Genomic DNA, 26,974 nt, shown 5'->3' with positions numbered 1-26,974 from the left:
TCACAACACACCAGCGATTGCTGCGCTGCGCGCCCCCAGTGGGAGCACGCGCTGTTAGAGTGGGAGGATGTCATATGACGTCATCCCAGAATGAGAGAACCACCGCCCACCCACCATTTCCTTATATGGCGGGCAGGAAGCGGTTAAACTCACCTGTATCGATTAACAGGTGCTGGCAATATAGAAATCACACTGGCAACCAGTTAAATGATGAAAAATTGACTGGAGAAGAGAAAGAACTGGCTGAGGAGTTGAGAACAAAAATTGTGGAAAATTATGGACAATCTCAAGGTTACAAGTCCATTTGCAGAGATCTTAATGTTCCTGTGTCCACTGTGCGCAACAGTATCAGGAAGTTTACAGCCCATGGCACTGTAGCTAATCTCTCTGGACTTGGACGAAAGAGGAAAATTGATCAAATATTGCAATGAAGGATTGTTGGAATGGTGGGTAAAGGATCTTGATCAACTTCCAAATAAATTCAAGCTGCCTTCAGGCACAGGGTTCAACTTTGTCAGCTCGCACTATACGTCGCCATCTGAATGAAAAGATACACTATGGTAGGAGGACCCCACTGAAACATAAAAAAGCCAGATTGGAGTTTGCCAAAACTTACTTAAGGAAGCCAAAATCCTTTTGGGAGAATATGCCGTGGACAGATGAAACTAAATTACAGTTTTTTGGTAAAGCCCATCATTCTACTGTTTTTTAAAAAAAGCAATGAGGCCTTTAAAGAAAAGAATACAGTCCCTACAGTCAAACATGGTGGAGGCTCACTGATGTTTTGGGGTTACTTTGCTGCTTCAGGCACTGGATGTCTTGATGTCTTGACTGTATGCATGATGTCTTGACTGTATGCATGGCATTATGAAATCTGAAGACTACCAAAGGATTCTGGGGTGCAATGTAGGGCCCGGTGTCAGAACGTTGGGTCTCCGTCAGAAGTCATGGTTCATACAGCAGGACAATGGCCCAAAGCACACATCAAAAAGCACCCAGAAATGGTTTCAAACAAAGGGCTGGAGAGTACTGAACTGGCCAGCAATGAGTCCAGATCTTAATCCCATAGGCCATCCATGGAGAGATCTCAAAACAGCAGTTAGGAAAAGGAACCCTTCCAATCTGTGAGACCTGGAGCAGGTGACGAAAAAAGAGAGGTCCAAAATTCCAGTAGAGAGGTGTAAGAAACTCATTGATGGTTACAGGGAGTGATTGATTTTAATTATATTTTCCAAGAGGTGTGCTACCAAATATTATATTGAGGGTGCCAATAATTTTGTCCAGTCTAAGATAAGGAGGGACACCTTATATTGTGATCCACAACCCACCATGACAAAAGTCGCATGGACTATGAAGAATTAATGTACAAAAAAGGATCTGTTACAGCTCAAAGACCCTTTTTTTTACATCTTTTCCCTATATATTGTCTTTCTTAAAGGTAACACGAAAGAAGTTCAGTAGGCTGCTTTCACATTGATCGGGTTTTGATGCGCTTTTGTTCAGCTTGATCAGTTTTTCAGTTAAAAAAAAGTGAAAGATAAATGCATCCCTTTAAAACCTATGAAACTCTCCACTCCAATCAGTTGAGTTTCAGTTGCATTTTTAAAAATCTTGCTTGCTGCATTTTTGGGGCATGTTTAGATGGCCCTTTCACACTGATCAGTTTTTGATGCACTTGTGTTCAGGTGTGAAGAGTTCTATTTAAAGGGATGCATTTTTCTTCCTCTTTTCTTCCACTTTTTTTATCTGAACAAAAACTGATCAGTGTGAATGCAGGCTAAGGTCTTAGATGAAAGGTATAGTGCAGTTTAGCACATTTGGTAGTTAAAGTGGGCCTGTTATCACGTGTACACTAATCAGCCATAACATTATGACCACCTACCATAACCTGCTGAGGCATGGACTCCACAAGACCTCTGAAGGTATAAATATCCACACTTTGTGATCAATAAATAAATAAAAAACACAAATAATAGCGCAACCCCTACACCTCAATAATTAATTAAATGAATTAATAGATTAAATAAATAAATAACATTAATTAAATTAATCCACCACCGTGCATGTGCACAAATAATATATCATTACTTAAATAATTAAATAAACCCTCATAAAGTCCATTCACAAAAGTCTATATATATTCCAATATGATGCTCAATAAATGAAGTTATGGTATCTTCCTTCACCAATGTGACATCCAGTGCTTTAACACCCCATCAAAATACACACTCACCAGATACTGGTGAAAAACCAGCATATCTGTATATAACCAGCACTCCACCCCTCCAGCTTATGGATATCCATAATACTCCACAGTAACCAATGAATAATAATAAGACAGCGTTTGTTACACAAGAGCACAGAGCTCTCTATCCGGAGACACCCTCGGAAGAAGTCGTATGATGAAACGCGTTAGGAGCGTGGCTATCCGGTGACGTCACCACGCACGCCAACTCTTGGCTCGGGACCATGTGATCGCAACAACGCCATCTTGGTTGCAGGCAGGCTGGTGAGACGCTGGATAGAGAGCTCTGTGCTTTTGTGTAACAAACTCTGTCTTATTATTATTCATTGGTTATTGTGGAGTATTACGGATATCCATAAGCTGGAACTCAGGGGTGGAGTGCTGGTTATATACAGATATGCTGTTTTTTCACCAGTATCTGGTGAGTGTGTATTTTGATGGGGTGTTAACGCACTGGATGTCACATTGGTGAAGGAAGATACCATAACTTCATTTATTGAGGATCAATTGGAATATATATGGACTTTTGTGAATGGACTTTATGAGGGTTTATTTAATTACTTAAGTAATGATATATTGTATATATATTGTATATATATATTTGTACACATGCACGGTGGTGGATTCATTTAATTAATGTTATTTATTTATTTAATCAATTAATGTAATTAATTTAATTATCGAGGTGTAGGGGTCGTGCTATTATTTGTGGTTTTTATTTATTTATCACAAACTGGATATTAATTTAGTGGATATATAATAGCAGCACCTATCTGAATTTAATATCAACATTTATATACATAGGCGCAATGTTTTAATATGGATGGTTTTGGAAGAATTCAGACACCATTTAAAGGTTGAATTATAAGGTTCATATTGCATTATAACCTCTGAAGGTATGCTGGTATGAGGTTTTTTTAAAAGGTGAACTTATCCTTTGCGTCCTATTATACACCGATCAGGCTTTACATTATGGTAACCTGTCGAGGCATGGACTCCACAAGACCTCTGAAGGTATGCTGTGATATCTGGCACTGAGCTGTCAGTAGCAGATCCTTTAAATCCTGTGAGGAGAGGCCTCCGTGGATTGAATTTGTTTTTCCAGCACATCCCACAGATGCTCGATTGGATTGAGATCTGGAGAATTTGGAGGCCAAATCAATACCTCAAAATTGTTATTGCGTTCCTCAAACCATTCTTGAATTCATCAGAGTAGGCCACCTTGTTCCATTGCACCATTGTAGGTGCTGTTGGCTGTGGAGTGAAGCTACGCTTCCTCATACACAACAAACTGCGGTGTACCGCGTGTTCCGACACCTTTCTATCAGAACCAGCATTACCTTTTGGATCAGACTACATTGGCCAGCCTTTGCTAGCCATGTGCAACAATGAGACTTGTCCGCCCATGATCCTGTCATGGGTTTTCCTTCCTTGGACTGCTTTTGGTAGATCCTGACCACTGCATACCGGGAACATCCCTCAAGAAATGTACTTTTGAAGATGCCCTGACCCAGTTGTTTAGCCATTACACTAGCATTAGCCATTATCAAAGTTGTTCAAATCCTTACACTTGCCCATTTTTTCTGCTTTCAACACATCAGATCAGGGACAACCTGTTCATTTGCCACCTATTATATCTCACCCACTTTCAGGTTCCATTGCAATAATCAATGTTCTTCACTGTACCTGTCAGTGATCCCAATGTTATGGCTGATTGGTGTATTTGCGGTGATCAGTCTTGCCGAATGCAGTCCTGACACATAGACAGGGAAATTTGCCTGTGAGTTCAGTGCTTTACATTTTATTATTATTATACAGGATTTATATAGCGCCAACAGTTTGCTCAGCGCTTTACAATATAACGGAAGACAATACAGTAACAATACAGTTCAATACAAGAGGGATAGGAGGGCCCTGCTCCTTGGAGCTCACAATCTAGGAGGGAGTTTTCACTGCACTGCACTACACATTGCAACACGCTGTAGTACATAAAGATGAATAAAATGCCATTAAGTGTAAAATAAAGAAAAAAAGGTTGTAGGTCGCATCGTTATAATGCATCAACAATGCTTCCTTTACAGCACACACCAGCCGCAATGCTTGCAAATGTTCTTTTTTTTGTGCCATCTGTGTCCTATTGGAGAAATTTCCCTTCACGTCCTGTCCCATATCTAAAACCTGGAAGTGGGAGGAAATTCCTCCAAAGTGAGGGAATTCCTGGTTGTCACACGGGTCATCAGAACTAGAGCCCCTATGTAAACATTTCCGCTCTGTTCCTGTTCTGGTGACAACCTGAAATATGCCATTTCTTTCACTTTTGTGATAACAGCCACAAGCACAAATAGAGAGAGTGAAATTCCCATCAGAGACACAAACAGCAAGTAAATCCTGATGTCTTTTAATCCCTATCCACTTTATCCAAAATGAAAAAAAAAAAGTCTGTTATACAAAAGGCAGTGGTGCAGGCAGCTATTGGGCCGGAGCTGAGCGATATGCATTTCCATGAATCGTTCTGCTTTCTTTTTTTTTTTTTTTTGAACTGTTACATAGTGACACTTCGTTCATGACACCAGAGGTGCTGAGCGGTGACATGTGGTGGCATCCAGCATGCTGTGGAAGAATGTAGACATGCTGCATTTTTCTGCAGTACACCACCACTGTAGTATAAAGTGGGCACAAAGAAAACAACTGATTTTCAGTGAAGAAAACCACAAGTCACCACACATAGGGGCAGCACAGTAGCTAAGTGGTTAGGACTTCTGCCTGGCAGCACTGGGGTCATTGGTTTGAATCCCAACCATGGCATATTCTGCTTGGAGTTTGCATGTTCTCTCTGTGCTTGCATGGGTTTCCATTTACGAAATGGAACAGATTTTTCTTGGCACTTCAGTGGTACGTGCTCCTGTAAGAGGTCAGAGTTTAGAGCTCAGAGATAATGATTCCAGACTCCATTATCGAATGAATGATGTCACCTTTTGAACTTTCCATCCCTTTGGTCAAAGACTTGAGGAAAACAGGCTTTTATTGTTAGAGATCTAATTAGGGACAGGCATTTTATGGGACACTATGGGATGACTTTATCCCTGACAGTAAAAGCCTGTTTTCCTCAAACCTTTGACCAAATGTTCTGGGTTGTGGGAGAAAACCCAGGGAGAGCATACAAACTCCATGCAGATAGCATTGTTGATGGGATTTGAACTTCGTCCCCAGGGGGGTGCAGCATTTTCCATAATTCAGTTTCATGAATAGCTCTGTTGAGTAGAGAGGATGCACAGTCTCCGGAGCCGTTTACATGACATGATTTGTCATTGTGCTTGACATATCAAGGTGTCAATATGGAACATCAGGGAATGTCAAAGGTTTCTGGGAGAAGGTGGCTCCTGCTAAGTATTGACTTGAAGCAGGAAGATCTTCTGGGTAAATGATGTGTTTTTGGCAGGTCTTTAACAAAAGTGAAACCTTTTTTTTAGTTTTGGATACAGTGGAGGGGGATTAGAACCCCAGTCAGGTTTTCTATCCCAAATTTTGAGTGGTCATCAGAAAAGGAATAGAAGAAAAATGTTCTATTGGGAACACTAGTTCTGGTGGCCCTGGTGACAACCAAGGATTCCCCCACTTTGGGGGGATTTCCTTTTTTGTTGCAGCTACGGGATAGGAAGTGAAGGGAATTCTCTCCAAAAGGGCACATGGCAAAATGAAAATAAAAAAAACCTGACAAGGGTTTTACCTTCCCTTACTCTATCCTAAATTAAAAAGAAAACGGTTTTACCTTCAGTACTTTAATGTGTCTTCCATTGACTTTTTCAACAAAAGTGGAGTTACCCTTTAAAGTAGAACTGTAGGCAAAACTGTTTTTTTTTTTTTCTTCCCCATTTTGGGTGGAGAAAGGGATGGTTATACCCTCTGTCAGGTTTTTTATGCTATCTGTGTCCCATTGGAGAGATGTCCCTTCACTTCCTGTCCCATAGCCAGAACAAAACAAAGTTAGGAATCCCTGGTTTTCACCAGAAATGGTGTCGCCATTTTAAAAATGTTCCCTTATTTCTGTGCTGGTGACCGCTCAGTGTAGCAATCGTGCACACAAAGATGGATGTGAACCTCCATTTTGGCAAAGGCCTCCATCTTGTATCATTTTCTACTCCCAAATTAGCTTCCTCAAAATCCCCCCCTCACTGTTGAGTGACATGTGGTCTGATGCAGAGATCAAAGGCATCAAGGCCCAGCGGGAGAGCTCATGGCTATAACCCCCAATTAGCCTGGCCCCCAGATGTCTGCGAGACTCTGCTTGGAAAAGGATTGTAAAACCATAAACCAAGTCCTTCACTGAGCTCAAAGACATTCCAAATAGTCGTAAAACGGACTCACATTTAAACATCCCCTTTTCCCCTATGATTACATATCTTGGACTATGAAAGACATACATAAAAACCGGGCATATATTCAGATCGGTCTCGATAATACTAGTCGTCTGATATATTACATCCCCTAGCTGGCATCAACAGGAGAGCAGAAAACGATTTCTCCTTAACCATCCCAGCAGGTATGCCATATTTCAAACCTAGATGTTCAGCAGGCGATTCTGCGTAATAATCTACTAGTGGCAAGGCTGCTAAGTGCACCAAGAGTAAGTTATGAACCATGACTTCAACTGCAAGGGTTTTTGGTTCTAGCTTGGGTCTCCGCCCCAACACCCCTCCCCAAATGAGGCGATTGGTTCTCTGCTTTAAGGAGACACCCTGCTGAGTTGCTAGCAAAAGCTAAGCTAAGCTGAGTTGAGCTAAGTTGAAGAAGCTCCCTTTTAACATCGGAACTAACTTAGGGAGATAAAAGCCCTCTGCTCAGAAACTTGAAAGCTGCTTGACCCAAGGCTTTTGGCAAGTACTTTATCTCTCTAAATTCATTTCTGTTATCTCTTTGCTGTGCTATTGCTTTTTGTATATTTATATATATATATATATATATATTGGCTACATCTTTTTCTGTAAATATTTTTATTGCACCCTTTTGACCTTTTTATTAATTTTAGTAATAAATCTTACTTTCTGAAAGTGTTGAACTGTTTCTAAAGCTCTTTAATGCAAACTAAGAACCCCTGCCTCTGAAGAGCGCTACTGTGTGTGTGTTTTAAACTTTGGTATCTCAGTGACAGTGGTATACCAACGCTTATGCAAACATCATAGTGTTATTACTGATATTGCCGAGTTTATATTCCTCTTTCTCTGTACAAAAAGGAGGTGGTGGCAGTGTGAAGGGTTAATTGCATAATTAACCTGACCCAGTAACAATCACTCCCAGGCTGCAGATACACAGATTGTGGTCCATTAGCTGGAAAATCTTTGTGCAGAATGCAGCTGGGCATGGCATTGTTACGCACGTAACAGCGTGGTTTTAGATTGGCTAGTCCTTCGGTCACGAGTTTGGTGAGAAGGGATGGGGTCTGGCGCCGCAATTGTCACACTCAGAACGTTGGATTTTCTTTCACTTTCAGTGATAATAGTCACCAGGGCAGATAGAGAGGTTGAATCTCCCTAACAGGGACACAGGTAGTAATAAAACCTGACAGGTCTTCTAATCCCTCTCTACTCTATATAAAAATAAATAGTTATACTTTAACCACTTGCCTACCAGGCACTAATACCCCCTTCGTGCCCAGGCCAATTTTCAGCTTTCAGCGCTGTTGCACTTTAAATGACAATTGCGCTGTCATGCAACATTGTACCCATAGGACATTTTTATAATTTTTTTCACACAAATAGAGCTTTATTTTGGTGGTATTTAATCGCCACTGGCTGTTTTTCTTACTTTTTATTATAAAATTTTGCAACAAGTTAATTGTTCTCCTTCACTGATGTGCGTTGATGAGGCTGCAGTGATAGACAGCACTGATGGGCACTGACAGGCAGCACTGATGGGCATTGATGAGGGGGCACGGATAGGCAGCACTGATGGGCTCTGACAGGCAGCACAGATGAGCACTGATAGGTGGCACTTATGGGCACTGACTGGCGCCACTGCTGGGAGGCACTGATGGGCACTGCTGGGTGGTACCGCTGGGCACTGGTGGGTGGCACTGCTGGGAGGCACTGCTGATCAGTGCGGATGTCCTCTGTGACATTTGTTCAGTTCACGGCAGTACTTTCCTCACATTGTGACAGCGTGAGGAAAGTGCTGCTGATAACCGACAACCGTATTTACTCGGTGATCTGCTTTGTCATTGGACACAGCTGATCATGTGGTAAAAGGCCACTGTGATTGGCCTTTACCTATTCATGTGATCATCTTTGTCCGTAGGACACAGCGATCACTGACAGTACCAGGTGCGCGTCGCTGGCAGTGCACGGGGGGAGGGGCGTTCTGGGAGGACATCATATGATGCCCTCCCAGAACTGGACAACCACGCTGTAGCCTGTATGTAGTGTGGTTGTAAAGTGGTTAAAGTTATTGTAAAGAAAATGTTTTACTTACCTGCTCTGCTCAATAGAATTGCACAGAGTGGCCCTGATCCTCTTCTTCTTGGGTCCCCTGCCAGTTCTCCTGGTTCCTCCCCTCTTGCTGGTGCCCCCAATAGGAAGCCAATTCCTATGGGGGCACTCGCGCAGGCTCGCTCCCGAGTCTCACTGCTGTGTCCATTGACACAGACAGCAGGACTCGGCCCCACCCCTACATCCTTGTCACTGGAGTTGATTGACAGGATCCATATACTCAGTGAAGAGGGACAAAGCCAGGAGAGCCGCAGCTCTTATGCACAGTGCTGGATCATGATGGGGCTAAGGTAAGTATAAGGTGAGGGGGCGGGGGGGCATTCGGTAGGTTTATTGAACTGTCCATGTGCTATCCCGGGGTGAACCAGCCCTTACTGTCACATAATATCTGGTAGCAAAGAGCCACATCTTCCTGATGATGACATTTCTATTGCTAGACTGAACCTTGTACAGGACAAACAAAGGTGTGCTGTGTATGTGGCAAGATTGTAATATGTTCCTATGTAATCGCATTCACTTTTATTACTTGAATAGAGATTATCAAGCAGTAAATCAATCTATGTACTGGACTGTGAGGACATGAACAGAAGGAACAGGCCTTTCTTCCACAAAGACAAAGAGAAATCTCTACCTGGGCAACATAGGGGTTGATTTAAAATCTGGTGCAGCAATGCATAGAGACCAATCGGCTTCCAGTTCTTTTTTTGTCAAAGTTTAATTGAACAAGCTGAAGTTAGAAGCTGATTGGCTATCGTGCAGAGCTGCACCGGATTTTGCATTCCCCAGTTTTAGTAAATCAACTCCATAATGTCTACATGAGTCTACTATATGGAAACTATATTGGGAATTTGACCAATTTTATTATATGTTTTTACCATGTAAAAATTTTTAGTCGATGTAAACTCTAATTGAATGACATTTAGTTTGCTAAATAACTGTGTATGATCCAAAAAAACTGCTACATCTTTAATTAAAACACATGTTGTCACCATTTTTCATCCTTTGTTGCACCCCGCTCTTGCTGATCTTTTGCAGCCTCCCTGCAGTCACTTCGTTGGGTACCCCAGGGATGAGTGCATGATGTTTCTCAGGGCAGTTTCCCTATGGTGGCAACAGTGGACCATGACTATGTAATTCAGAGGACCATGACATGTAATTTGCATTGAGACGGCTACATGCAATTTTTACCTGAAGTCCTTATGATAGGGTGACAACTTGGGAGCACACATAGGAGACAGGAACACAGTGTTGTCACCCTAGTACAGGAAGTAATTTTAATGAAAGCTGCAACTTAAAACTATTAAGAATTACTTATAAAATAATATCAACATGTTAAAGTATAGAAAAGATGTTAGTGACTAGGATTGAAAAGGAACACAAGGGGGCACCTCTAAGTGTAGTAAAACAATTCAATGAACCATAAGTATAGCACTCACATGTATGAAGAAGTAAGAAACATTGTAAAAAGTTGGGGACCACAGTATGTAGACACATCCAGGACCAGATGTAGCTGAGAGACAAGCCGAGCATCTGCACACCACGGAAAGCATCGGCTCCTATGGTTGTGATGGAAAGTGGAACCGGAAGTGATGTCAAGAACCCTTTACAATGTTTCTTACTTCTTCATACATGTGAGTTCTTCATACTTATGGTTCATTAAATTGTTTTTAATACTGCACTTGGAGGCGTCCACTTGTGTTCCTTTTCGTTTCTACAGAGATATATTCCAGTCTCCCAGCAGGGCTTCTCATAGGTGCTTTTTATGGACTTTATTATTTTTTTATGGACTTTATGAATATGATATGGACTAAATGGGCTTAATATTATTCTTTCGCTAATTATTTGCATACCATACTGTTTTTTACTTCAGGATTGCTCCATATGCCATTTGTATAGTGATTAAGATTACATACACTTTAATACAGGGTTCACTATTGTCACAAAGCATCATGAGTTTGAATACACAGCAGCAGCTGTTTGCTTTCAGACATTTTCTCCTCGACTGACACTGCAACCAGCCCCTCATAACAGAGCAGACAAACAAGAGAAGGGATGAATCACGGGCTAGATCAATGCTGCCCATTGATTCATTTTCTGATTCAGCAAAACCAAGCAAGAGGGAGTGGCATTCATCGAAGGCAATTAAGCAACAATGACTACACCTATAAAAAAAAAAGTAATACTCGGAGTTACATGCGGGCAACACAAAGAAGTGAATGCGCACTCACCACTGGCATGGACACAATTGCATGTCAAAGTTGGACACGTGGACAGGAATGGGTGCACGGATCTGAACACATAGGCTTCCGTTTCTGCCTGCATGTCAGACTTTGACATGTGATTGTGCCCGTGTCAGCGTGCATGTGCATTCACTTCTACTGACCATCTACACACAGCTCCAAGGTGGATGCATACGCATCTGCATGGAGGATGGGCTTAATGACCCATTTAGGTAAGCCCTAAAGGGAAAGTATCATCATCATCATTATTATTCAGGATTTATAGAGTGCTAGCAGTTTGTGCAGAGCTTTACAATCCAATGAGAGCTAGTACAGTTACAATACCATAAAATACATTAGGGTTAAGAGGGCCCTATGCATAAGAGAGCTTGCGATCTAGTAGGGTGGGGCAAGTGGTAAAATAGGTTATAATTGTGGGAGATGAGCTGTATTATGTAGCTTTAATAAGTCCATGTTTTAAATTAATTTTGCAAGGTTTACGCTTTATTATTTTTGACATGTAATGTTCGACACAGCGGTCACATTTTTACAAGCTTTGTCTTCCATATTTGTATTATGTACAGATTTATAGAACAGCCACTAGATGGAGCTCTCAGTGTCACAGTGCAATTATAATTATTGTATTGAGTTGTTTGCCCACTTCACTGAAAGTGTTAATAAACGCACAACAGTAAAATCAGTCTGTAAATGCAGTAAAGCATGCTTGTAATACTCATTGTGGAACCTAAGGGGTTAATCCTCTGCATTGTGTAAAATACTGTTTGATCCTGACTTCTCTGATCCTCCCCTTCTTCCAGTGCCCCCCTCTTATCTCCTGATAAGACATATCCTGTAGAGACACTCTGCACATGCTCAGTTTGGTGTGCATTGCTAGAGAGGTTTTTTTTTTTCTTGAGGGAGTGCATGTGATCAGCACAGGGCCAATCAGCACTGTCCAGACAGAGGTCAGGGGTTCTGCATCCTCCTAGAGCAAAATGAAAACTCCTCCTACAAGCATTAACATGTGCGGAGCTGGATACTGATAGAAGTCACAAGACTGCTCTAACTGCTGATGAGAAAAGGTATTTAGCAGTTTATAGTTACTAAAATAATTGCATTTCCATGCTTTGTTTACTGTGGGAAACCAGATATAGTGAATGCAGGGTCCTGGGTTTAGTAACACTTGAAGTCAATGCTTCTGGTTTTCACATGTGGCCCAGAACAAAAAGCCCCACAATGAAGGGGGCTGGTTCATTATAATACCCTGCTGCACTCTCAGTCTTCTAAGGAGTAAAGGTGCCATGTCTGCTTCCTCTTATCTCCTGATAAGACATATCCTGTGGAGACACTCTACACATGCTCAGTTTGGTAAGTATTGCTAGAGAGGTTTTTTTTTTCTTGGGAGAGTGCATGTGATCAGCACAGAGCCAATCAGCACTGTCCAGACAGAGGTCAGGGGTTCTGCATCTTCCTAGAGCTTATAGAAAACACCTACAAGCATTAACATGTGCTCAGCTGGACACTGATAGAAGCCACAAGATTGCTCCAACTGTTAATGAGAAAAGGTATTTAGCAGTTTATAGCTACTAAAATAATTGCATTTCCATGTTGTGTGTACTGTGGGAGACCAGATATAGTGAATGCAGGGTCAGGGGTTTAGTAACACTTGAAGTCAATGCTTCTGGTTTTCACATGTGGCCCAGAACAAAAAGCCCCACAATGAAGGGGGTCTGGTTCATTGTAATCCCCTGCTGCACTCTCAGTCTTCTAGCGAGTAAAGTTGCCATGTCTGCATCCCTTTGGATGTAGTTAATGGAAGACAATCATCTTGCAAAATATGTATTTCATCTGTGTGCTTAGCTGTTTGTCTGAAGTTCAGATTTAATTTTGCGGAGCCTTGCAGGTAATTTTTGTAAATATAATGACGTGGGATCCAGTATGTTGGGCTACTTGAAGAACTGGCACTCACATATTTACATAGAAAGCTAAATATATGGAAAAGATAACAGTTGTAAGCCCCGTAGAATATACAGGAAGTATTATATCAGAAATGTTTGTCAGTCATATTGAGAAGGTTCAACAGCTCACACATTCCTTGTATGGAATTTACAGTCATCAGATTATATCTTAAAGGGGAATTTATTTTTATTGCTTCCTTTATTCGTTTTAACTGCTTCCTATTGGGTTGCACATGTGCTATACAGTGGTTGTCATTTCATCACATGAATCGTATCTTACAAATACAGCAAAGGCTTCATAAAGTTGAAGGCAGAACTTTTTCTTAGGAACATCCTGTGTTAAGTGTTTTCTCCATCTGAGCACCTTGAAATCTCTTTGCATTCATTTTTCATGATGAAAAAAGGCTCTGGACAGCATTGGGAACTGGGAGAGTTAAAAAAATTCAAATGCAAACGCTTATAAACACGATTTGCCGCATTTAGACGCATTTACAAGCATTTTGCGTTTGAAACGCTGATAAAATCGACGTCTGAACATAAGTTTGTTGCATTAAAAAAAACAACTGTAAACGACATAGTGTACATGGACACATAGGAAAATATTAGGGTGAGTTCAGGGGCTGCTGAAAAAAATGCTCAACAGCTCCTAAATGTGAGTTTAGCAGCTGCAGAGCCGTAAGACTCTTGCAAGATTTCCTCTCATCCCTGTTGCATCTCTAGACCAGGAAGTGAAGAGAAATTCTCCCCCCAGTGAGACACAGCAAAAAATAAACAGATAGGGGTTTTGGTTCCTCCCAACTCTACCACAACTAAAAGAAAAAAAATTTGGCTATACTCACACTGTATTTTTTTTCTTGGAATTTCTCCCCATTCTTTTATTTTATATTAATTTATTGTTGTTTCATTTCAGGTAATTACAGTATTGATCCAAAAACCTTTTACATTCCTGACGATTTTGTTGATGAATTTGAAGAATTTCCGGATGATGCAATAGACAACATTGAAGGTTTTCCTGATGAAGCCATAGATGCATCTGGAGAGGAATCAGGAATGGAGCCCACACAGCCTCGCACCCGCAGTATAGTGAAGGGAGAAGCAAACAACATTACAAAGCAGGTTCATATGTATCTGACTGGTCAGCTATTGACCAGATTTGTACCATCGGTGTACACCTTGGTATTCATTGTGGCGCTTCCTCTCAATGTCATGGCAATCATCATATTCTTGTTTAAAATGAAGGTCCGGAAGCCAGCCATTGTCTATATGCTGAACCTGGCCATGGCTGACGTCCTCTTTGTCAGTGTTCTACCCTTCAATATCGCTTACCGATTTGCGGGAAATGATTGGCACTTTGGACCTGTCATGTGTCAATTTGTCACGGCAGCATTTTACTTTAACATGTACTGCTCCATCCTGCTCATGACAAGTATAAGTGTGGACCGGTTCTTGGCGGTTGTTTATCCAATGCATTCTCTTTCCTGGCGCACAATGAGTAGAGCCTGGCTGGTCTGCATCTTCATCTGGATTGTGTCCGTTGCCAGCAGTGCACCCCTTTTCATGAATGAGCAAACTAAACATGATGCCTTGTTGGGCATCACCACCTGCCATGATGTACAAGACCTGAAGGACCTCAAGGGATTTTACCTGTACTATTTTACCACTTTCATCATGGTCTTCTTTGTGTTACCATTAATCACTACAACCATCTGTTATATTGGCATCATTCGCAGCTTGAGCAGCAAAAGCATTGAGAACTCATGCAAGAAGACCCGAGCCTTAGTCTTGGCCATTGCGGTGCTCTGTGTTTTCATCATGTGCTTTGGGCCCAGCAATCTCATCTTTCTAATACATTATTTGTACTTCAGTCATGGAGCCAACCAATCTCTGTATTTTGCCTACATTCTCTGTGCCTGCATTAGCAGTGTCAGCTGCTGTCTGGACCCAATTATTTATTACTATGGCTCCACCCAATGTCAAAGGTACTTGTACAGTTTGGTGTGCTGCAAGAACTTAGCTGAGCCTGTAAGCAGCAGTGGTCAGTTGATGAGCAAAAATGAGACAGGTGTCAGCAGTGCAAAAAATAGCGTCTACCGAAAACTTCTGACCTAAATTTTACTTACATGGTTTGCTGAACAGTTGTAGACTTGTACTTTCCTTTAAGCACAGTATAACTTGTTTTACATCAAGTCACTGTGTTGCTTGGGTTGGTCCTTTACAGATCAGATGTTTTCAGTTCATATGATTAACAAATCTTTGTAGATAGGTTAAATACAAAAGATTAAGATATAAAATGTATTTAAGAACCACCAAATTGGAGTTTGTGTTCAGAAAGTGCTTTCAGTGTAGATCAGCCTTTCTCAACCAGGGTTCCTTGCAACCTTAGGGTTCCTCAAGAGATTTTCTAAGGGTTTCTTGAGTATTCATCAGTTTCTGCCTTGCATATAAGAAACCATCAACAACAATGATCTTTGTATCTATCTGTAATGGGGGTAGTCTTCCCAATGACCACAAATGTAATGGAGCATTGTTATCTGTAATGGGGGTAGTCTTCCCAATGACCACAAATGTAATGGAGCATTGTTTCGTTTCACCATCTTGCTAATGTACTGCCACAGACATAGTAAATATTATCAGAGTTTCCGTGAGACCAGAAAGTTATTTTAAGGGTTCCTCCATGATAAAAAGGCTGAGAAAGGCTGGTGTAGATAGTCTTGAAGCAGAAAAAAAAAGAGTAATTTTACATTTATGTAATTCCCCTCATCCTAGTTTGTGGGTGACAGGGTGAGATGGCCAACCCAGAATACCTTTTTTATACTACAAGCTCAGGACTTTCCAGTGGGATTCCAAGGTGTTCCAAGGCCTGATGGAATGTGTAATGGGACATTGTGTTCTGGATCTAGCTTTGGGCCTCCTAAGGGACACCTGTTTACGATATTCAGAAAGGAGCTTCTAGGTTGCTGAACATCTAGACTTTTAAGGGATAACAACCCTAAGAAAGTTTTTCCTTTTCCACTATGTGTACATGTGAACATAGTCTCCTAGCTAATTATGTTAGAGGAGAATATGGGCATGGATGCACTTCTAAGCTATCAGCCACATTCAAATACTTACCTCACTTTTATAAGAACTACTCTCTAGAAACAAACCTATTGAATGTGTCTTCTTTTCTGTCTAGGAACTGAACCTATATAAGGCATTATAAAGATGGTATATGGAGCACTAATACATTTCAAAACTGGGTGAAAGTGATTTGAAGTGCATTAAAAGTCACACCACATGAATTAATAGGGCACTACCATATAAAAAAAAATTGAAAAAGCATGGACAAAGAAATCTGATTTCCTGATTCTGCCTTGGCAAAGACTACGTTGCTTTTGGCTGCCAGGAACTACTGAAGGTATCATACAGTTAAAAACTGCAGAAGGTCTGCAGTGAGATCAGAATATGCCTGGTCTCCTCTACCTACTGTATGCTATATATATTGCGAAATATACATGGTAACACATTTAGCAACAAATTTACAAACATTTCAAGATTGTAGTTCCCCCTAAAGTTTACAGACTATTTAAAGTTATGCTAGTGGAGAAGTATAATACCAAAAGATAATGGATCATGCAGGATCGGGAAACCAGAATAGCTAAGAATAGCTGGCTGTGTTACTCTACAGTGTCTGATGGAAGGACACTGAACAAAAATAGGACTGAGTTGCCATAGAAGTGATCTTTGGTTGTATACTGAAGTAGAAATACATAATTTCAATATAATTTTTCCTGATATGTCAGAGAACAGTGGTGAAAGACAAAAACAGTATAGGCAAATCATTCCTCTATACCACAGGTGTGAAACACAAGGCCCGTGGGCTGAATCCGGCCTCCAGGCCATTTCATGTGGCCCTTGCACCTCTTCTGTAGGTACCCCCTTGTCTCCGCCCTCACCTTGTCTCAACAGTAGGCAGCAGAGGAGAATAAACCTCCTCTACCAAATCCTGTACCTCTCAGTGCAGCAGCAGCAGCACCCCCTCATCTCTGCCTCCCCTGGTCTCAGCAGTCAGCAGACTCTGGTAACTGACTCCACTCCTCCTCTGGCCCTCCTCCAGACCCTGCACTTTCTGCTTTCCAGCTCTGCCCCCAAAGGGGGTGCATGGTGATGTTAGGGAGGGTGTGGGATTCTTGACATCTGATGTAATGGGGGGTAGGGTGCTCTGGGCATCTAGTCTTACAGATACAACTGGCGCTTTGAGGGCAACCAGAATGCTGAAACGTCCAGCGATGAAATGGAGTTTGACACCCCTGCTCTATGCCATGACGATAAGGGACACCAAGCTAACAGAGGATGACTACATGTACCTTGGGCCGTATTTTGAATATTATTCCATAGAATTTTCTTGATGAGAAAGATTAATAAATTGGTTGTGTTGATTAATAAGAAGCTATTTCTTGAATGAGGCAGCTGCATTCGTTTTCATTTTTCAGAGTTTTTGCAATTATTTTCATGTGATTATCCTGTCTCTTTGTATCTACACTAATCTCTCCACTGTATCTATGGTGGCAGCCATAGTTTTCATACAGACTGTACTTCAAATTTGTCTGCCTTTGGTCACCTGGTGGTTTGGTAGGGCTAGTAGATTGCACAAGAGAGATGACAAGAAGTGACAAGGATCATACATTTCTAGCAAGATCAACAAGTACTTCCTGTACTTGCTGATAAAAAGTTTATAGCATGAAACAAAAACTAATGCAGCCACCACATTTAAGGACTGGTAAGCTGCAATATATTACACTTTTTTTGTTGTTAGGTTTAGCCATACTTTAGCACTGTAATCTACATTTCATCCTTCCAGTTGTCACAACTATGTATAGACTTTGGGCGAGTACAGAGGCATACAAACCAATGTAGAATCCAAGAACCACTAATTCTAAAATTGGAGCCAGCAGGTACTTTTAACCCTTTTTACAACAGCATTATACATATATGCTGCAGCTGGTGGGCATGAACGCTTAGCCACCACCTGTACGCGTCACTGTCATCTTCTGGAGTGCACTCATTTGGTCCCCCAGAACTGTGACTGAGCTGTCACCAACATCTCACGTCAACTACCAAGGATTGGGAAATGGTAGGATGGGCTTCTGATTACATCCACTGTGCAGCCAATCACAGTGAACAAATGAAGCCCCTCCTACCAATTTTCAGCATTTCCCCCCACTTAAAGGGCCTGCTCCCACTGGTGGCAGGGAGATATTGAGCCTGAGATGTTTTATTGACGACAGAAGAATATCCGAATCTTCTCTTCTCAGTAATCACAAATAGCCATGTCGACTTTCAGCTGATGTTAAACCCAACTATACAGAAAATCTTTTATGAGTTTATAAAACTGCTCTGACTGTATATGAATCCAGGTTTCCATAACGAACCTTGTGTTCTTTCTTCAAAACTTTCCATGAAGAACCTTTTCTCTATATACAGAAAATGTCACGTGTTGTGTATGAGTGTCTGTGACGTTTCATGTGTCATTGTCACTTTTTCTAAATATTATTGTGTAAAATGTATCTACCGAGGCGATGTAAATGTGAACTATGTTGAAGGCGTGACCGAGAAAGAGTTGACGCAAATTCTTCTATATGTTATGACTGTTAAAGAAAAATGAAAACCACGTATTGTATCTTGCTGTCCATATTTATCTTCTATGCACGTAGTTGTGGCTTGGTGTTTGTATCATTATTTCCCCTCTCTTATAAACAGTATGATGTTACTGTACAAAATGTATCTCTAGCACATACATACTCTGAATAACCTCTCTAGGATGGCATTATGTCAATATTCTGTGTAGATTTTAGAATTCACATCAGAGCTGGCCTCTGCAAGATATGAATGCTGAAATAAAGATGTGGTGGTCCAGGATCCTACGTATGATATGGAACATTACTTCCCAAATCCTGTACTCAGTGATGAAGCTATCCCTACCATAAGGGGGATGGTATGGAACATTTCTTCCCTATTCCCTATCGTAAGGGCCATGGTATGGAACGTTTCTTCCCTGTTCCCTACGGTAAGGGGGATGGTATGGAACATTTCTTCCCTATTCCCTACCGTAAAGGGGATGGTATGGAACATTTCTTCCCTATTCCCTACCGTAAAGGGGATGGTATGGAACGTTTCTTCCCTGTTCCCTACGGTAAGGGGGATGGTATGGAACATTTCTTCCCTATTCCCTACCGTAAAGGGGATGGTATGGAACATTTCTTCCCTGTTCCCTACCGTAAGGGGGATGGTATGGAACATTTCTTCCCTGTTCCCTACCGTAAGGGGGATGGTATGGAACATTTCTTCCCTATTTCTTACCGTAAGGGGGATGGTATGGAACATTTCTTCCCTGTTCCCTACCGTAAAGGGGATGGTATGGAACATTTCTTCCCTATTCCTTACCATAAGGGGGATGGTATGGAACATTTCTTCCCTATTCCTTACTGTAAGAGGTATGGTATGGAACATTTCTTCCCTGTTCCCTACCGTAAGGGGGATGGTATGGAACATTTCCTCCCTGTTCCCTACCATAAGGGGGATGGTATGGAACATTTCCTCCCTGTTCCCTACCATAAGGGGGATGGTATGGAACATTTCCTCCCTATTCCCTACCATAAAGGCGATGGTATGAAACATTTCTTCCCTGTTCCCTACCGTAAGGGGGTTGGTATGGAACATTTCTTGTCCATTCTCTACCATAAGGGGGATGGTATGGAACATTTCTTCCATATTCCCTACCGTAAGGTGGATGGTATGCAACATTTCCTCCCTATTCCCTACCGTAAGGGGGATGGTATGGAACATTTCCTCCCTGTTCCCTACCGTAAGGGGGATGGTATGGAACATTTCTTCCCTGTTCCCTACCGTAAGGGGGATGGTATGGAACATTTCTTCCCTGTTCCCTACCGTAAGGGGGATGGTATGGAACATTTCTTCCCTATTCCCTACCGTAAGAGGAATGGTATGGAACATTTCTTTTCTATTCCCTACCATAAGGCTGCATTTACACTTTGCGATTTCGAATTGTGGCCAGAACCGCCACGATTCCGCCCACAGTTCACACTGCAATCATGGCAAAACGCAACATGCACGTTTAGGTGACATTCATTTTTAATGGCACCTTAAACGCGGCGCTGTTTTGCCATGCAACAGAATCATGTGGCAAACTTGTCGCCCAAAAAGGAGTAGGCGCTTCCTTTAAGTGACAGCTTTGCCCGATGCGTTTTACAGCACGATTCTGTCATGCGACAATCATGGCAAAATTGCACTGTGCTTGAGGTGCCAGTAAGAATGAATGGCACCCAAACACGCATGGTGCGTTTTGCCGTGATTGTCATGTGATTTGGAGTCCTGGGCAGAATTGCAAAGTGTGAATGAGGTCTAATGGGGTTTCCTGTTGGTTTTATAGCAAGGGGTGGCATGAGATACAAAGCCTATCTTCATTTGCCTCCTCCTCCTCCTCGGTCCTGCTGTGTGATTGCTGATGGCAGTGCACACACCAGGTGCACTTACCATAGAATTAATATAAACAGTATTAAGCAATCCCATCCTGCTATGTAGATGTATACCAAAAGGATCCATTCACAGCACCTTGCTGCTGGAACACATGACAATCTATATTACATGCATTGGTGCATTAACACATGAAATTTATATATTATTTTAGTGATTGGGTGTGCCTCTACTTTAAGGGACCTACAGATATTAGATGTCTGGATTTCATGGGTTGATGAAGCTCCTACTGGTCTGCTAATTATTATTGCCTCCTCCACTCCACCATACTTTAAGCAGTTCCAAAAGCATCCACCAGGTCCACCCATCTCCTCCATCCTCTTATTTCTATTCACAGAAACAGGAAATTTTATGTTTGTAGACTTACAGGCCATTTCTGATGCCAGAGAGCTGCCAAACCGTGCATACATATCTGACCACGCTTGTAGGTACAGAAGCTGAAGTGTCCCCTGATCTCAAGGCAGCAGCATCCTCTTCTCATGGACTACTAATAGAGTATATGTGTGATGCCCATTGGAGCAGCACAGGTGTAGTAATCATCAATATCTGTGTATAAACTCCAAAGTGATTATATGACGAGAACCCTAAGAGTCCTTTCACAGAGGTGTTCCGTTTTTTTTCTTCAGTTCAATCACATTTTTTCAAAGAAAAAAACGGATGTGTTTACATCCATTTTTTCATCCATTTACATCTGTTTTTCATTTGTTTACATTCGTCTTTTCATCCATTTTTTATAAATTTTTTTCATCCGTTTGTTATCTATTTGCAACCATTTTTTCATCCGTTTACATCTGTATTTTATCTGTTTACATCCGTTTTTTCTTCCATTTTTCACTCATTTTTTCATCTGTTTGTCATCCATTTACATCCATTTTTCATCTGTTTTTCATCCATTTACATCTGTTTTTTCATATGTTTACATCCATTTTTTCATCCGTTTACATCCATTTTTCATCCATTTTTCATTAGTTTTTTCATCCGTTTACATCCATTTTTTTCATCGATTTTTCATTAGTTTTTTCATCCATTTACATCTGTTTGTCATCTGTTTACATTATTTTTTTCATCCATTTGTCATCTGTTTACATCCATTTTTTTCATCCATTTTTCATCTGTTTTTTTCATCCATTTGTCATCCATTTACATCTGTTTGTCATCTGTTTACATTGGTTTACATCCTTTGACATCTGTTTTTTGTCTGTTCTGGGTTTTTTTGCGGAAGAAAAATAGGGTTTTCTTCCGTTAAAATAAAACAGATGTTAACGGATGTAGATATTAAACGCATGCCGCCCAGCCACTGTACATATACGGCGGCAGGGCGGCACTCGCAGGCAAAACCACGTTTTAAAACATGTGTTTTGTAAACAAATAGGGGGCGCGCGCGAGGCGCGCCGCCGCCCTATTTGTCCCGCGGATCACCGCCGCAGATGTCAGTCGCCGGGTCACAGCCGCTCCTTAGCGGCTATGTCCCAGCGATCGGCGGCAAACAGTGACAGAGAGCACAGCTGCAGTAGCTGTGCTGTCTGTCACTTCCCTGTCAGCTCGAGGATGAGCTGATCGAGAAAGAACAGTTTCTCTTTCTCGATCAGCCTTGTCCCACCCAGTACACACCCCCACCCCCTAGTAAAACACTCCACTCACTCCTATAACCCTTCCCTGCAAAATAAAGTTAACCCCTTCCTCCCCATTGCCATTAGTACAGTGTCAGTTTTTGTTTTTTTTGTACTGATCACTGTATTAGTGTTTTTGGGGATGTCAGTGACCCAAGTCAGTACCCCCCAATGTCAGAATGTCCGCCGCAGTCCTGCCATAAGTCGCTGGTCGCTGCCATAAGTCCCTGATCGCCGCCATAATTCGCTGATCGCCGCCATTATTAGTATAAAAAAAACCCTAAAAATCCCAGTATCTTTCCCGCCATTTGTAAACGCTATAACTTTCACGTAAACCAATTAATTTACACGTATTGTTTTTTTTTTTTTAGCAAAGACATGTCGCAGAATGCATTTTGGCAGAAATTTATGACTAAATTTGATTTTTGCATTTTTTTTTTACTGGACATGTTTTATAGCAAAAAATCCAAAATATTGTTTTTTTTTCCTCAAAATTGTCAGCCTTTTTTTTTTATAGCGCAAAAAATAAAAACCGCACAGGCAATCAAATACCACCGAAAGAAAGCTCAATTTGTGGGGAAAAAAAGGATGTAAACTTAATTTATGTACCGTATTGCATGACCGCGCAATTGTCCGTTAAACTAGCGCAGCGCTGTATAGCAGAAAAATGGTGTAAATTGCAGTATTTATACCATAGTTTGTAGACGCTATAACTTCCACACAAAGCAATCAATATACACTTATTGGGATTTTGTTTACCAAAAACATGGAGCAGAATACATTTTGGCCTAAATTTATAACCAACTTTGAGTTTACTATATATTTTTTATAGCTGAAAATAAAAAATATTGTTTTTCTTCAAAATTTTGGGTCTTTTTTTGTTTATAGCGTGAAAAATGAAAAGCGCACAGGTGATCAAATTACACCGAAAGAAAGCTCTATTTGTGTGAAAAAAAAGACGTAAATATTGTTTGGGTGCAGCATTGCATGACCGCGCAATTATCAGTTGAATTAGTGCAGCGCCGAGTAGCAAAAAGAGGCCTGGTCATTAAGGGGGGTACATCCTCTGGAGCTCAAGTGGTTAACGGATGTAAAAAGATGTTCATCCGTTTACATTCGAAAGTCCATAGAAATACATGGGGGTCTGTTTTTCAACCATAAACGGACAGATGAAAAACGGACATACGGAACGCTCATGTGAAAGAGGCGTAAAACAGCTGTTAGCATCACCTGAACAGTAAAATTGGGAAGTACTGGTCTGGAAAGTGCTGGGTTTGAGTTTGCCGGAGACACCATTCTATGGAGTTTGAAAGTTCTCCCCATGTTTACTTGGTCTTCGACAAGGTGATTGGTTTTCCTCTCACAATCCAAAGACATGCTATTATGTTAATTGCATGCCCCCACAATCCTTCTAGTGTAGATAAACGTTTGTTGGTGGCCTGAGCTCGTGCAAGGCATTGGGAGGACAGCGGGGCGTTGGAAAACAGTCACTCATGTGAAAGGATCTGTGTTGCTGAATATGTTACCACTATACAAGGGCAGGAAACAAATAGAATCATCTGTGGAACCTGCTAGTCGGGATTCCAGTGAATGTATATATGGGTTTCCGGGGTACTTTCCTACTCAGAATATTTTTACAGGGAAACAACCCTTGTGGGGTCCCGTCATAACAAAGATTTGGAGGTCCGTGGACAGTGCTGCTTTGACACTTCCACTTTTTCTGGTCTAGAATAGTGATCATTGGACTGATTTTCAAAATCACAGTGTTGTTAAAACAGAGTTCCTTCCAAAAGTGGAAGCTTATCTACCTCCTCTCCCCTCTCCTGAGACGTGGCACTTTTTTGGGGGGCAAGGGGAGCGGGTACCTGGTTTTGACAGGTATCCGCTCCCACTTTCAGTTCGCCGCAGCCCCCCCCCACTCCTTCCCCCCGCAGCACTCTGGGACATTTCACAGGTCCCAGAGGACTGCAGCCCATTCACAAAGAACATCTGCAGTAGGAAACTGGCTGTGAAGCCACAACAAACTCTTCTTTGAAGTAAAATCAGCATATATATGCAGTAAAGCATGCTTGTTATACTCAATGTGGAACCTAAAGGGTTAATCCTCCACATTATGTAAAAACGCTGTTTGATCCTGTCTTCTGTCTTCTCTGATCCTCCCTTTCTTCCACAGTCCTCAGACAATCTGCTGACAGTACAGGGCTCTAAGAAACACTGCACATGCTCTGTTTGGTGTGTATGGCTAGAGTGTTTTTTTTTTGGGAGGTTGCATGTGATCAGCACAGGGTCAATCAGCACTGTACAGACAGAGGGTTGGCGGTCATGCAGCCTCATAGGACAGTCAGAGAGGAATGCAAACTCCTCCTGCAAGATTAACTAGTACTCAGCTGGACACTGGTAGAAGTCACAAGACTGGTATATAGTGCTGAAGAGAAAGGGTATTTAGCAGTTTATATTTACTAAAATAATTGCATTTCCGTGTACTGTGGGAGACCAGATATAGTGAACGCAGGGTCCATGGTTTAGTAACACTGTAAGCAATTTATCTTTCATTTGCTTTGCGATAAGAAGTTGTGACTTTTAATAAAATCAAGAAAACGTATAAAATGTACTGAAGCTAAAAACTGGCATTTTCTATGTATTGCTTTTTTATACATCCATATTATTTATAATGCAACACTGTATATCTTTTTTATGTTTTGTTTTTGGGAGGTCTATTGGTATGAAACCGAAAACCAAAAATTTAATATATTGCAGCTTAACAATCATTGGATGTGGTGGCTACATTAGCTTTTTTTTCTTAGGCTTTTCCCCCTCTGTTTTCACCTGGTAATCTGGCCAGTAACACCCCTCCTGTATTAGAGTGGATGAATGAGCACAGGGGGGCATGGCAGAATTGTCAGTCTTGGGGAAGGGGAGTGTTAAATGTACGAGCAGATTTAAATATACTAACAAACTGAAGCCAAACTCCAGCTCACACTTTATAATCAGTTACAGCAAAAGTTTTTTTTTCCTTTTAGGATAAAGGTTTTATATAAATAAATAAATAAATAAAAACTGATCATTGTAAGCACCCCTGTCAGTGGTAAATGGTTTGTTTATTCTCCGTAACTGATACATCTAGAATGGAGCTTGTTCTTTAAAACCCCCCCCCCAAAAAAAAACAGACTTACTGGATGGATCACCAGATGAAAATAAAGGAAAGACTAAAAAAGAAAACGAATGCAGCCATCACATCTAAGCCTTGGTTCAAACTGAATACAGCTTTGTAAACGCGCTATTTCACTTGAAGTAGCACAATTTCAAAGCTGCAGATCATTGCGATTTGTACCTCCCATTTTCACTGTGGCTTGCAACTTCATTAAGCCCCCGGTCACATCGGGTGCAATTTGACATGCAATTTGCATGCTAGGCGACTTGCAAATCACATGCCAAGTCCCACCCTATTGTCCACAATTACTGCGGTCATATCGGTGCGGTTCTGACTTGGTTGGAGCCGCACCAATTTCTAAAGTAGTACATGCACTTCTTTTTATGCGATTTGCATGATTTCTGTGTCAAGTGTCTTGAAAATCTTTGCACTTGAAATTGGCATGTCCCCGACTTTGAAATCATGCGACTTCACTGTAAGTCGCACGATTTCAAAGTCGGGCTTGATGTGACCGGGGTGTAAACAGAAGTCAATGTAAGTTGCAATGAAATCGGAAAAAAGTAGTGCAAGAACTAATTTTGAAATTGCGCTACTTCAAATCGCACTGATTAAGACCGTGCCATAGAAATACATTAGATGCAGCTTCAGGTATGATTTGAAAATCTCATGGCGCTCTTGAAGTTGCAGTGATGTGAACCAGGACTAAGTCACCAGTCTCACTGCTGTGATTTAAAATCGCCCAATTTGTGTGCAATTTCAGCGCGATTTCAGGTGCGATTTCTGAAGACTTTATTGCTGCTTGTGAAGATTTTCAACAATTTCTTTCAATTTGCAGTGCAATTTGTATTATATTCTATGTATGGGAAATCGCAACTAAACTGCAGAAAAAGTAATGCAAGAACTATTTTAGAAATCGCGCTGCAGCAAATCACACGTTAAGACACTGACATTCACATTCATTGGATGCGATTTCAGGTGCAATTTCAATTCCCAAATCACACCTGCAATCGCATCGGTATGACCGGGCACTTGGTGTTGGTAAGCCGCAATATAATATGTTTGTTTTTGGGTTTAATACTGACTCTAATAAAACTGCATATTGTTTATTGTGCAGTGAAACTATTTATTTCCATATTATTCCCTCTTTTAAATGTCCTCCACTGTAAATCTAGTAATCTGAACCCTTCTCTGGTACAGCAGTTATTCACATCATTTTTTTTTCCATCACCAAATCTCTTTACTGATTAGGCTCAACCTGTTTACTTTGTATTCAGTGTATATGAAAGGTTTATGTTTGCACACGTTTACTGTAAATATATGTAAATACTTTGTTTTCAGGACATTTTGTATTGTTTGTCTATTTAATGTACTCTATACCTTTGGCTCAAATCCTGGGATGCATTTGCTCAAATAAATAAATGTGCCATTCACTGTTTGTTTTATTGGGTGTTACTTTATTAGATATCACAAGAGAAAAATCCAATTTCTTGGCAATTTTCATTTTGCCAATTGTATAAACAGTAAAGTCAGTTTGAGTTTACCCAAAGATCAGCAATAGAATATCAGATGATTCTTTTGGGCTGGGCCATTTTTCCACAATACACTGACATTTTGACTACCAAAGCATAGTCAGGTAGAAATTAAAAAAAAAAAAAAAAATAGGGAATAAAAGGAAGTCACCTACCCCCCCCCCCCTTTTGTTTCTGGTGTGTTCTGCACAAAGAACATACCCATATGCCAAGCAATCCAGTGGTGCTCTGTAGGAACTGATCTCCA

At 41.1% G+C, this 26,974-nt stretch overlaps 1 protein-coding gene across 1 annotated transcript in view; it reads left to right on the top strand.

Annotated features, from left to right (window-relative positions):
- LOC149448823 (proteinase-activated receptor 1-like) overlaps positions 1–26,633 on the top strand; it is a 38,327-nt gene extending 11,694 nt beyond the window's left edge. Inside the window, exon 2 of the mRNA XM_089694222.1 lies at positions 13,815–26,633. Coding sequence (XP_089550348.1) covers positions 13,815–15,013 — 1,199 coding nt within the window. The 3' untranslated portion in view covers positions 15,014–26,633. The remainder of the gene's footprint in view (positions 1–13,814) is intronic.
- The last annotated feature ends 341 nt before the right edge of the window (positions 26,634–26,974 follow it).

This window comes from Staurois parvus, unplaced genomic scaffold (assembly GCF_062004578.1).
Source record: "Staurois parvus isolate SC_StPar_1 unplaced genomic scaffold, SC_StPar_1.0 ptg000656l, whole genome shotgun sequence".
Classification (NCBI taxonomy): domain Eukaryota; kingdom Metazoa; phylum Chordata; class Amphibia; order Anura; family Ranidae; genus Staurois; species Staurois parvus.
The sequence above is the reverse complement of the archived record's forward strand: the minus strand, read 5'-3'. Positions and strand labels throughout refer to the sequence as shown.